The sequence below is a fragment of the Myodes glareolus genome, chromosome 11 (assembly GCF_982192425.1).
Source record: "Myodes glareolus chromosome 11, mMyoGla1.1, whole genome shotgun sequence".
Taxonomy (NCBI): Eukaryota; Metazoa; Chordata; class Mammalia; order Rodentia; family Cricetidae; genus Myodes; species Myodes glareolus.
The window spans coordinates 63,227,514-63,240,849 of record NC_142036.1 but is presented as its reverse complement, the minus strand read 5'-3'; the positions used below and the strand labels follow the sequence as shown (position 1 = coordinate 63,240,849).

At 32.8% G+C, this 13,336-nt stretch overlaps 1 protein-coding gene across 3 annotated transcripts in view; it reads left to right on the top strand.

Moving 5' to 3' along the window:
* Positions 1-10,565, top strand: part of Lrfn5 (leucine rich repeat and fibronectin type III domain containing 5) — a 262,853-nt gene extending 252,288 nt beyond the window's left edge. For 2 of the 3 annotated variants that reach the window (XM_085697594.2, XM_048415825.3), the window contains 2 exons: positions 2,711-2,754; positions 10,174-10,565. In XM_085697594.2, coding sequence (XP_085553720.1) covers positions 2,711-2,754; positions 10,174-10,191 — 62 coding nt within the window. In that variant the 3' untranslated portion in view covers positions 10,192-10,565. The remainder of the gene's footprint in view (positions 1-2,710; positions 2,755-10,173) is intronic. The other variant, XM_085697596.2, reaches the window with a different exon arrangement.
* Positions 10,566-13,336: the final 2,771 nt, after the last annotated feature.

Below are 13,336 nucleotides of genomic sequence, written 5' to 3'. Positions count from 1 at the left end.
CAAGATAATTAACTACTAACCTATATTTCTTTATAGTTGGTAATAATAAATTTTGAGGCCTACAAATTTGCATTACATTGTCAAATGAGTTATATAGGTATAATATCTTGAACCAGAGTAGGAATATATGTACAATATGTTCTAACAAAATTAAACTCAAATTTGTATCATTATAAAATTTTGTGTAAAATATACAAATGTCCAATCCAATGTAAAACATTCAAAACTGGTAGTTGCCTCATAAAAGTAGATTCAATAATCCACCTTTTTATCTTATTATATCTATATCCTCTCCTTTTTCTTCTCAGAGTAGATTCAATAATCTAACTTTTTATCCTAATATATATTTTTTTATATATATATATTATATATATATTTATATATAATATATCCTAATATATATTTTATCCTAATATATATATGTATACATCTTTTGTAATCAGGATGATATCTATATCTCCTTTTTTCTTTTCAGAGTCTATTCAATAATCTACTCTTTTATCCTATCACTTTCCTTCTAAGATTGTTAATAGTACTATTACAGTAATAATAATAATAATACAACCCATAACAATAATTATATCCCTTATAATAAAAGTAACAAATGACAGTGAATGTCTTATGAAATATGTCTTTAATGACCTGGAGAGACAACTCAGTGCTTTATTACTCTTAATGTTCTTGCAGAGGAGCTGCATTCAGTTCATAGTACCCACATGGAGGTTTACAACCTTCTGAAAAGTACCATTGAAAAGACTGAATGTCTCTTCTAAATTCTTAAGGGTTCTTCACTCATATGGGCATAAATATACATAAAATAAACAAATAAAAGTTTTAAAAAGAACAATCTCATAAAAATGCATAGGGGAAAGAGGGAAATAATCAAAGTCAACAAAACAACAAAATTTTAGATGATTTTTAAAGTCTGGTCTATAAAACTACTCAGTTCTAGACACAAAAACTAAGAATGAAAGCAAGAAAGATCACTCAATATTGATACTATGAGCACCATGAGTTTTGCATTTATTTTCATTGTTTTCCAGAAGAAATGACTGCTTTTAAGTAGAACAAATGTCTATACAAAATAAAAAGTATCCTTAATATGCTCCTGGGTCTCAGCTGTCCTAGAAATATGGTGTAATCACAAGTGAGAAAGAAATCAACAATTTATAGATTAATAGGTATGAAAGTATTAAATTATCCCATAGTAGTAATATAAATACATTTGAAATTTCATTAAAATTTGTGACTCGTAATTATAATAAAGGGATTGGAGAGTAATTGTTCTTGCTATGTTCAGCTGTTTAATGTTAATATTTAAGAGTTAAAGTCAATACCAAATATATATTTACATTGTATATTTGAACAGATTATGAATGAATATAGTTCTATACAAATACCTAATTCTAGAAGAAATTAACTAAAATAATATTTTTAATATAATGTAAATTAATAACTTTGCAGTTTTACTTAAATAAAATTCGATTTTAAAGGACAATCAGAGACATGTTCACAAATTATAACTAACCTTTTTAAGACAACAGTCAAATGTGCACTATCTAATACATATCTGTCATTTTGAACTTTCTAATTATGTTCAATTCATATCCTGATTTTTTCTTCTCAAAATGGTGAATGCTATGCTCAAAAATGCCAAAAAACAACAAAAAAAGAAAAAAACATTACTTCTGATATGTTCCAGACAAAACCATGAGTCTGCTGTTCTTTTAAATGTGCTTATTTTGAAGGTGTGGTTACACACCATTTCTCATTTGACACATATACAATGCAGTTGATGCAATTATGCTCTACATCATACCAAGTAAATTAATATTTGTATGTTTAAATAAATTGAAGGAATTATTAGATATATTTTGATTCCACCATAATCAAATTCTCTAAACATTTTTCTCTCTGTACCATTCATGGAAATCTCAATCTTTAGGGATTATTATAAATTCAAATAAATATTTGTGCTCTTTGTGTGTATATATAAAAGTTCATGTATAAAAGTAACTAAATAAATAATAAATAATAAATAAAAAAAGATTAATATTTCATCTTTTCTAATATACTTTACATAATCTGATAGCTATTCGGATAGATTGCTAACCCTTTCATTCACAATTAATTGATAGTTTTTTTCATTATAACACATTATCAAAGAAATAGAATATAACCAACCAGGGTTGTGTTAAGATATTGAATGTTTACAATCACATGGTATGTATTCATAAATATTAATGTAGTATTTTATTCTTACTTTCACTTAGAAATAAATCACATAAAAGTAGTTGAAGACTAAATAATAACAAATGTTTAATACCATTTTTTTTATCTTTATGTGCTGATTATAGATGAGTTCTATTAACAACTTTGAACTCTGTGGGTTCTGTGTTTTCATAGACAGTTCTGCAGCAGAAAAGCTAATTCCGGGATAAATAGAAATAGAACCCCAACTGTCTTATTGAATTGCATTGATCCTAAATTAGGAAACATTTTTATATGCTAGAAATAAATGTTTTGAAACTAATTGCTATACTATTAAATATATGATATCGTTATAGAACACCGTAAAAATAGAAAATCAAATTGCTTTCATGAAAGTGATTGCTCATCTCAGTAACCAAAGTGAATAGAATATTAGCGCTGGAACTTATGGGAGAAACAAGTAAAGAATTGCTCATAACCTTGAAAATTTCATTCCCAGATGCTTCGCTGACTAATGTTGACCAGAATGTCCAGGAAACACAGGTGAGAATCTTATTAATTGCTATTTATTTCAAAAACCAGAGAGACATGCTATTGTATACATGAAATTTTGAATCGTTGATGTATCAGCACCCTGTCTTGAGACTGTCCATTAAATGAAGTGCTTATCGATACAAACTTAAGTATGCCTGAATTCAGTGAATTTTCAATTCACATCTGGATCTATTCCTGAGGAACAGGAATGTTGTCAGGATGAAACATAGCTATAATTATGTTAGTGTGATCCTGAAGTGACTCTTTTTCAGTCATTCCTGATTTAAATCACTTTAAGAACTATGTCTGTACACAGGGATATCTCTGTATGAATAGACTGATCCATGGATACACATGTGACACATGCCTGACATCATCTTTGAAAGGACATACCAAGCCATGTCTCTTATTTTGTCTTAATCTGGGTTGAGATGACACGTTTTGCCCTGTTGAAAAAAAAGATGAAGGTTTTCACTGATTTGTAAAATAAATGAAACCGTTTGACAGGGAAACGATTCGTTGCACATGCCTTACTTGTGGCATTATTTTTTTATCAACCACCAATTACTCTTCTTGAGAGATTTTTTTTTTTCAAATGAGAATTTGATTTCTGCAATTTTAATTGGATCAGAACGTGTGTTTCCAGAATGGAGGAGCACCGAAGCAATCTGTTCAAACAGCTGGAAGTGTCAGCCGTTTGCCGAGGTTTGGAACAGGGAGAAAATCTGCTTTTAAAAACTGAAAATAGCAACAAAAAACTACATGCTTTCATTGTCGAAGGTTTTTTTTTTTTTTTTTTTTGCCCCTTCTAACATCATACACATTAAAACAGTATTAATTTTCTCGGTGTGTCACAGTTTTCCCTAGTAAATTCCATCGCTAAGCCAGAGCAAACATTTCAAGTATCATTTCATCCCTAGCACTTTATATAGAGTGTCTTAGAGAACAGATGTCTCAGGAGAAACCAAGAGCATCAGGTCTGAGTGCCACAGACAGCGCTGGCCTGCAGAGGGCGCCTTGCCTCCACATCGTTTCTCTGCTTCAGTTGATTCCCCTACTCTTGCATATTCCTCCCTTCTCTGTCTCTTTCATTTCCTGGGTCCTCATCGAGCTTCCCCTCCCCCTCCCCCAGCCTTCTCTTCTTTCTTCTCTCTTTTTTTCTCCCAGTTCTATTTATCTTCCTGTCTTTCTCTTACTTTTAAAAGTTTATTTATTGTTGAAGTTTGGGCATCCAATTTACCTAAACAATTAGGTAGCTCAAATAAGGGTTTAGGTGCAGGTAATTGCTATATCAAAAACATTTCAAAGTTGTGCTCAGTATGATGCTACAAAGAGAAGCGTAAGAGCGAATACTCAAGACGTATTAAAATTGTCAAATGCAAGTTACAAACACATTAAAACGGCATTACACATCATCATGACTATTTCATATCAGTTAGTAGTGTTGTTTAGAACTTAGGCTTTTTCCTCACTCTGGAAAATCTTTGTCCTGCTTCAGAAAATAAAACTTAGTCGATGTGATAGATTCATGAAATTATTTAGAATGTGTTTCCATCGCACATGATTTAGGGTTCTTTACAGAAATGTTGAGCATGTGATTCAAACAAAATGTCAGCCACTATCAACCGCCAATATACATATTATAACAATCCAGAACATCACGTAGTCATTTGTCTTTTGCTACGAAATTTCCATGTAGGGCTCTGTTTCTTATTTCAGTGAGGGGAACATAATGGAATATGTCAGTCTTTAAAATTCTTTTTTTTTCTGGTTCCTTTTTTTTTTTAATTTCTTGATGATAAATTTTCTTTAGTATTTTTTTAAATAAAACTAATACCTTAATGTCAAAGAAATATTTTATTTTTAATTTTTCTATGCTATCTTCACTATAATCATTACTAAGAAATTCCAAATGGAAAAAAGAAAAAGATGTTGATCAAATTCGTGTCAAAATCTCATTCATTATCCAGTTCTCATTCAGTTTATATATGTGTGAATATATTTTTATGTTGCGCTGTGACTTCACTATAGTATTATTGGAACATGTAAGTTATTTTGACTATTGTAGGCTTTTGATTTCCACACTGGTCAGCAAGATCAAGGCAATGCCTTTCTGAAAGGACTGTGACCTTCACTCTCTCACACGTGCCCTTTCTGAGTGCTCTATTTCAAGTGCATGAGGGGCCCCAGAGCAGAACATAGCCTTTGAGCACAGATTCACAGCTAGGGCATCTCAGGTCTTCCACACTCATGGTATGAGTTAAAGGGGATGTTTATCATACATGTTTGAATTTTATTCTACAAAGTGCCTGGTTCTGTTTTTATTGTCCTTAAGGACCTTCCTTGACTTAATGTAAAAATATAAGAAGCCTAAAATAGTTCTATGAATTATATAAAATTAGTATATAAGATTATAAAGATAAAACTGCATCAAGCAGACTGAAGGACAAAGGGGAATGGAGCCATCATGAGTTTTGTGATGATAAATACAACAACTGAGAGAGTTACCAAAGATTTATTTCCTTAGAAGTCCCCCAGTGAAACAAAGGAGCCCATGTTAACATGGCAGAAAGGAGCAGAGGAGCAGTATACATTGAAGTGAGAAGACTGGTACATACTGATGCTGTGTGAGTGATAGTTAAAAGAAGGACATGTATGCAAAAAAAAAATAAAACAAAAGCATGTAAGCTATCTGTGTTTGTGTGTGCATATATACAGGTATGGCACAGCGTTTACTAGATTAGATCAGCCTTAAAATAATTATTTTCTTTTTAATTAAATTTGTTCTACTTTATTATATTTTATTATTAAATAAGGTAGTTTTCAAATTTAGATGTTTTCATAACTTCTCTACTAATGGACTTTACCTATGAAGTGACAACACCAGTTATTTTTTCGGGTTTTCTATATAAAGGATCTGAAACATAAATAAGTTTCATTGGATGTGCAACTACTCTTCGTTATAATCAAACCAGCCAAACTATGAGGGATAAATCCAGATTTTAACGTATGAGTGTGTGTCCCTATGTACTTCACATGAGGTATATTTTTACCTACACTCAGTTATTTGTTCAAGTGAGAAGAATTAGTGGTGCAGGAGAATTGTCTATATTCTGTCAATCTATTTATTTTGAATAAACGCTGATTGGCCAGGCAGGAAGTATAGGTGGGTCAACCAGACAGGAAGTAGAGGTGGGGTGATGAGAACAGGAGTATTCTGGGAAGCAAGAAGCTATCTCAGCAGTTCTGCCCAGACCACCAAAGAGGCAAGGTGCAAGCTTTCCTGCTGAGAGAGATACAGAGCCATGTGACTAACATAGATAAGATTAATGGGTTAATATAAGCTACCAGAGCTAATAAGAAGACTGAGCTAATGGGCCAATCAGTTTATAATCTTATGGAGTCCTCTGTGTAATTTTCTTTGGGGCTTGCCAGCTGTGGGGTACTGGGCAGGACAGATACCCCAACAAGCAGGCCCCTTCATGTTACAAATTAGTACAAAGTTTGAACTCTGAATAGCTCTTATTTCCTATGTAAGTTTGCTTGGAATGTGTTTGTGTGTGTGTGTGTGTGTGTGTGTGTGTGTGTGTGTGTGTGTGAGAGAGAGAGAGAGAGAGAGAGAGAGAGAGAGAGAGAGAGAGAAAGAGAGATCTTGTATTTGCCTGTTCGTATTTTGTAAGGAATACAGTAGAATAATCACATACTACGTTTGTAAACAATATGTAGCTTAAGTTATTATGAGCTATCTTCATGCTATTTGGAAATATCTGCACAGAACTAAATACAGAACTACAGGGTCTACAGACAACCTATAAGAATCACCTTCTTTGCTTAGAGGGCATAACGACTCTATAAAAATTCTCCCATCTCATTTAAAGACTCTCAAAATAAAGACAGTGATAGGAGTTTTTAAATAATCCATTCAAATTTCCTCTCTATTGGAGTATATGGCACTTCCTCTTTATATTTTTACATTAAAAGAGTAGCTGTCCACAATTGTCCTGAATAACATCCTTTCTTTGTAAAATTTTGTCCATCACCTGATTTTCTTGATGTCAGGAATTTGAATATTTTAGTCAGTAGACTATTTTTTCTTCTTGCTTCATAAATTTTTGCTTTTATTAAATTTATTTAACTTGAAATTTAGTATAATTCCATATTATTTATTATAAAATATTTACTAATAATATATGAACAGAAACAAAAATTTTGCTATTTAATTTTACTGATATGAACTATACTAAGAACCTGAGATATTATAAGTAAAAGATATAACAGATTTCAAAGTAATTTTAGCATTGATTGGTTTACTTTAGGTAAAATGTATATGATAAAAATGTCTGAATTTAGTTAGATCCTCTGGTTCTTCAACTATCTTGAGTCACTGAATATATCACTTTAGTCACATTTAAGCATTCATTGTACCAAATCAAGCTAAAGTATTTATACTTAAGTATAGGAATATCCCCAGTCCTAATAGATTTTAGAAGATGTTTAAATTTCTAGTTGACAAATATTTGAGATATATATTCTTCAATACTGGACTCTAAAGGATTTTCTCTATTGCATAAAAGAACAAGCTTCCAATTGTCAGTTCATAAGTTTTTAATACATCATTGACTGGTACCATGAACTATAGATTAATATTTCTTACACAGTATGACACCCTAAAATTTGTGCCCCCAAATAATCCACATATGTAGGTAATTAAGTATGTTGAAATATTTTATTTATGTTTATTTAAGTGTTTGGCACTTTCATGGATATATAAAATGTGTCATAATAATTTTCATCTACACTGTGCTCCCTTATCCACTCCCAATACTGAGGACCTGAAGTCCTTTCTTTCCTCCCCTTCCCCCCTCTCTCCTTCATTTTTATACCTGTTGATTTATACTCAGCTTTCTAACATAAAGATAAGAAGGGGTTTATTGACTGATATGGCCAACTTTTCAGTTGCTAACATACCACAGAAAATGAAGAATGCCTCCCAACAGGAAAATGTTAAGGGCCAATGGCATGTCAGAAAATAGTGGGGTCTCATGAGCAACCCCACAATCCATGGTATAATGATGAAGGCCCCATTCCAGTTAGGCCTTACACAAGAAGCATATATAGTTGCTATGAGCTTAAATATAGCAGCAGGAAATACACACTTAAACAAGATAATATTGTTTAATCTTTATTGCAGTCATAAAATTAAGTTTAATAACTTTAACACATAAAGTTATCTCAGTATGTTCTATTATCAGTTTGGTATAAGATATTCAGTAAATTGAAAGTTTGTCTTACAATTATGCTGTTCATTTTAAAATCCTTAAATTGAACCTTTTACAGAGTGAGGTAACCCAGACTCATAAAGATAAAAGTGGTATGTATTCACTCAAAAGCGGATATTAGATGTAAGGCTAAGGATTGTCAAGCTACAAACAGCAATCCAGAGAAGCTAGGAAACATGGAAGACCCTGAGAGGGGCAGACATGGATGGTCCCAAGAAGGAAATTAGTTAAGTTCTCCTGGCTAAACTGGGAGGGGGTTATGAAAGGTAGGGGATGTGGGATGGGAACATGAGGGATTAGAAGACCTATCTAGTTGGGATGGGATGGATGAGGAGAGCAATGAAAGAGATATCTAGATAGACAAAGGCATTATGGGTTTAGAGAGAAACCTAGTGTTCGAGAATTTCTTAGGAATCCCCAAGAATGATGATCCCAGCCAGCTAAGACTCCTCACAATAATAGAGAAGGTGTCTGAAGCCCTTTCATCAGATTAGTAACTACCCTAATTGTCATCATTAAACCTATATCCAGCAACTGATAGAACAAATGCAGTGACCCACAGCCAAGTGCTGGTCTGAGCTCCTGGAGTTCCGTTGAAGAGAGGGAGGAGGAATCATATGAACAAGGGGGGGAGCATTATGGGAAAAAATTGCAGAGACAGTTGACCCGAGTTAGTGGAAGCTTATGAACTCTGGACTGACAGCTAGGGAATCTGCATGGGACCGAACTATACCCTCGAAATGTGGATGAGAGTTTTGTGGCTTGATCTGTTGAGGGACCCCTGGAAGTGGCAGCAGTAACATCCCAGGTGCATAACCTGACATTTTAGAGCCTATTCCTTATGGTGGGATACCTTGCTCAGCCTTGATATAAGGGGGTAGAGGAGCTTAGTCCTGCTTCAACTTTGTTGACTCACCTAAGAAGGCCTTATCCACTATGAGGAGTACATGGGCTTAAGAATGGAGGGAGGTGGTGGGGAGAAAAGGAGGGAAGGGGAACGGGATTAGTATGTAAAATGACAAGTAATTTTTTTAAATAAAAATATTAAAAATCATTTGTATTTTATGTACTTGAAAATGCATGCTTCTTTAACATTTCCCTTCTTTTCTTTAAAAAGAAAATAGCAAAATTTTGTATTTATTTCTGTGTGTGTGTGTGTGTGTGTGTGTGTGTGAGAGAGAGAGAGAGAGAGAGAGAGAGAGAGAGAGAGAGAGAGAGAGATTGTATATGTGCTATGAGCTAAATTTTTTCTGTGGAGGTCAGAAGACAACTTATAGGAGTCAATCACCCTTAATCATACAAATTCCATATCTAAAGTCAGGTCATAAGGCTGATGGTCTACCATCTTTTCCTGTGAGTTACATCCCTGGTTATATCCCTGTTCCCTCTTTCTTTGTCAAGAATGAAACTTAGACTTAAGATAGATATATCCTAAGTCCATGTCAAGTTTGAAGCCATACTGGATGAAATTAAATCATAGTTTGGTTTTTAAGTATTTTTTAAAAATTAATTAAAAATAATTAAATTTAAATTTTAAATTTATTTTTAAATTAACCATGCAGTATTTTCCTTGTGCATATTCTTATTCACATTTTATTTTCTTTGTGAGTGAAGAACTAATTAGTAAAAGTGAACACTATTCTTCATTGTCATTAAGGTTACAGCAAAATCTTATGACATCTTGATACAAAACTCATTGCACAAGATAAAATCACTTAAACTTTTGAAATGTTGAATAAGTTTGGTCAAAAATGCCTATTTTTTTTTAAAAAAAAAGCAGTAGAGGCATGTATTATAGCAAATGGCGCAGATCAATGAATACAATGGATCAATGAATACAATCTTTTCATTTTCCTGGGGACTGTTGAGAAAATGAAGTAAGAGAAATTCCAATCTACAATTTAGGTTTGATTCAAATAAATATGGAGTAATAATGCACTTATATTTGTTTTTGAAATGGTGGTTATTATTATAGATTTATTAACTTTTAAATGATAAGGTCGTATTTTCCATGTTGATGTGGGTGTCTGTACCTGTTCTGTACATCGTGTCTGGAGTCTTCTGTCTGGATTTCACAGCTCAGCAATTTCGGAGTTTTTTCACCATGATCTTACTTGTTTTGTGTTTTCTTTCTTTTCTTTGGTTGCAGAGGCTGGAGTCAATATGAAGAGCACCACTTCTCTCTCCCTCGAAAACAGTTGTCCCTGATATTTTTACTGGATAAAATTTGAAAATATTTCAGTTCACATCAGTGGAATGGTGAACTGCTATCCCTGGAAGATTTGCTCCCGGGAGCCAAAGTGACGACATCTCCGGTGCAGTGGAACTGGCTCTCTCACACCATGATTCATCCCCTTTTCAAACCAAATTTTTTTCTTCTGATCTACAAATATTTTTTTTAAGAAAGGAAAGAGAACAAAGCCTTCATTGGCATCAAGTTCTGTATCAATCCATCCTACATTGCCATCCATGATTTAACGGACTGTAGAATCTTGAATACTCTATATCACTTTAACAAATAAATGTTTTATTATGACACAATTTGCACATTGCCTTATTTTTGGAGATACCTTTTGCTTGGAGCCTGAATGATGGTGTGATTTTTGTAATAAATAATATGTTTTAATAATAAATTTCTTTTATACCTAAGAGGTGAAAATATTAAAGAATCCTAAGTTGTTTAATAATAGTAGAACAAACTTTTTCTTTAAAGTGTACCCATGCTTAACAGGGGACAACGCAACTATTTGAACTCACGTATAGCAATTGCATATTTTGTGAGGGACACACAGTAATGAGAACTCTCTTCCTCTAATGGACCTTCAGAAAATGAGCAGAATGGGAAAATTACTATTAGTGTGGTTTGGCTTTGTCTTTCCCAGAGAACCAAGGAAGCAGGAAAGTTTAATAACTTGGTAAGGTATATGTGCCATGCTCAGGATCTTTTCATGGTACAGGTCTTTTGTCAAATTTTTCCAATTTCAGAGTAAATAAAAGAACACACTTATTTAATACCAGAATATGTAGAAATGAAATACCTTTGATGGTTACAAATATAAAGAAATCTACACTCAAATAGTGTCCAACCTTAGACTACTAGAGTTTTTTTGGACTGAAGCATCAGGAGCAATTTCTGTACTTCTCCTCAACTGTCAAAAATATTTGAGCAAAATTTAAAAATACACATAAACTGTCTTACTTCATGGTATGAGATGGAGGCTTAATGAACCTTAAGTGGTATTCTTTTACTATTTGTAATTGGGATTTTTCAAGACTGGCAAATTATATGTATATTCCTTGATCATCCTGATAGTTCATTGCAAACAGGGGCCTGATACATTAGGCAACAAGAACCCTTGCATAAACTTACCAGTCATGCCAAATATGTGATTGAAGTGACTTTGTTGAGCTTAGATTTTAGTGACATTGGTAATTGTCTTAATTCTCTGATTTTGACAACTTTAATAATTAGGGAAAATGTAGAGTGTGTGTTTGTGTGTGTTTGTGTGTGCATACCATCAAATGATTATATTAAAGAAATGGTTATACACTGAACAACTTGCACTGGCCCAGAAGATTTCATCTACAATGCTTCTTTTCCCATCCAATGTGCAAATATTAGGAACAATAGTGTTTCTGGATCACAGCCCAGCTCAGTATTTCAAGGAAATGTGGAAATGGTCTCATCCGCCTCCTTACCCCCTGGACTCCGAATCTTGCTTTCCTTGGTAGTGATCATCAATTGATGTTTTCAGCCTGGTTTGCCATTTACATTATTATTATGATGATGATGATGATGAAAAACCTGTAATTTTCTTTTCTACAGAGTATACTTTTAATGTGTTAAAATGGAAATTTAAATTACTTAGTCTGCATTTCCAATAATTAACAAAATTTTTCTTTTATATTTTTATTCAGTCAAGCATTAAGGAAGCAATCATAATATTTACATTTAAAATGGTAATTATTAGGAAGAGTTTCATTACATGAATATCAAGGTATGCAATAATGAAAAACTTAATGCAGAGATATACATGTTTATATTTTGAAATTTAGTATTTTTACATATCTATTTTATTTACATATATATGCACATGTATGGGTTTGTATATGCCTTGTCATGCATGTGGAACTGAGGGGAAAATTTGTAGGTTCCCTCTTTCTATCATATATCTCCTGGAGTTGCAATGTAAATCACCAGAGTTATTGGCAGGCACCTGTACCATATTATCCATCTGAATGGACCCAGACTTCCATATATTAAGAATATGCAAGAGAAAATGAATGTATAACAAAGTGAGATTAAAGATCATTCACAAACTTCTCAACGAAGTTAAAAAAGATAATTTGAAATTGGTGGTCAAAATAAATTTATTTCATTATTTAATGATGCAAATGAATAATCTAAGAAAATGTCAACCACAAAATTATTGAACGCATGCAGAAGACATCTCTATTTCTTTTTTAATTTTTGAGTAACTTTGCATTTTTTGTGTACTAAAGTGAATGTTATAGGTGTGGATGCCCACAGAAGCCCCTAGGCAGCATTTTAGATACAGTATTTTATAAAACACTGTAAGCACATGCATAGGGATTCAGATAAGGAATGTTACACATGTTCCCCATGCAGTGCTTGTGAATTGTTTGGCAGACTGGATGCAATCGTTGCAGCTATAAATCTATAATTTTTATAGTCATAATCTGAAGAACTGAGAGTGACTAATAAAATATAATGTTACTCCAAAAAATAACATAAATAAGGGTCAATTGATTTTAACTACTTCTTTTAGTTTTACAAATGATAGGTAGTGTCTTATAGTAATTTTGATTTTACTAAGAAAATATGCAATATTTATGTAGAATGTTTTGGAATTTGGTTGCTTTTCAAAATATATACTCAGATTGTTTCATTTTGTGTTTTACTTACTTTCAGTTCATTTGATAGTACATTATTTTTAATCTTTATTTCAAAAATGTATTTATATTTTCAATTTTTTGATTTGCTGATGAAATATATGTTCAAAATATGTGGAAACACTTTATACTAATGATGCGAACTCTATTAAGTTCAGCCAGAGCCAAACTTCTCCAATGTTGGAAAGCTCTATTGCATGTGCAAATATGGACATTGGGAAGAACGCTACTCTGCCTTTCAGAAAACGTTTTCATTGTGGAAAACATATTTAACATAATAGGGGGCACAATGACAAATTTCAGTGTCTCTCACATTCACAGTATTCAGCAAAGCTTTTCGACCCTAAACTCTCATGCCATTTGTGTAGTAAATATACTCATTTCTCCCTTCCTTGCTC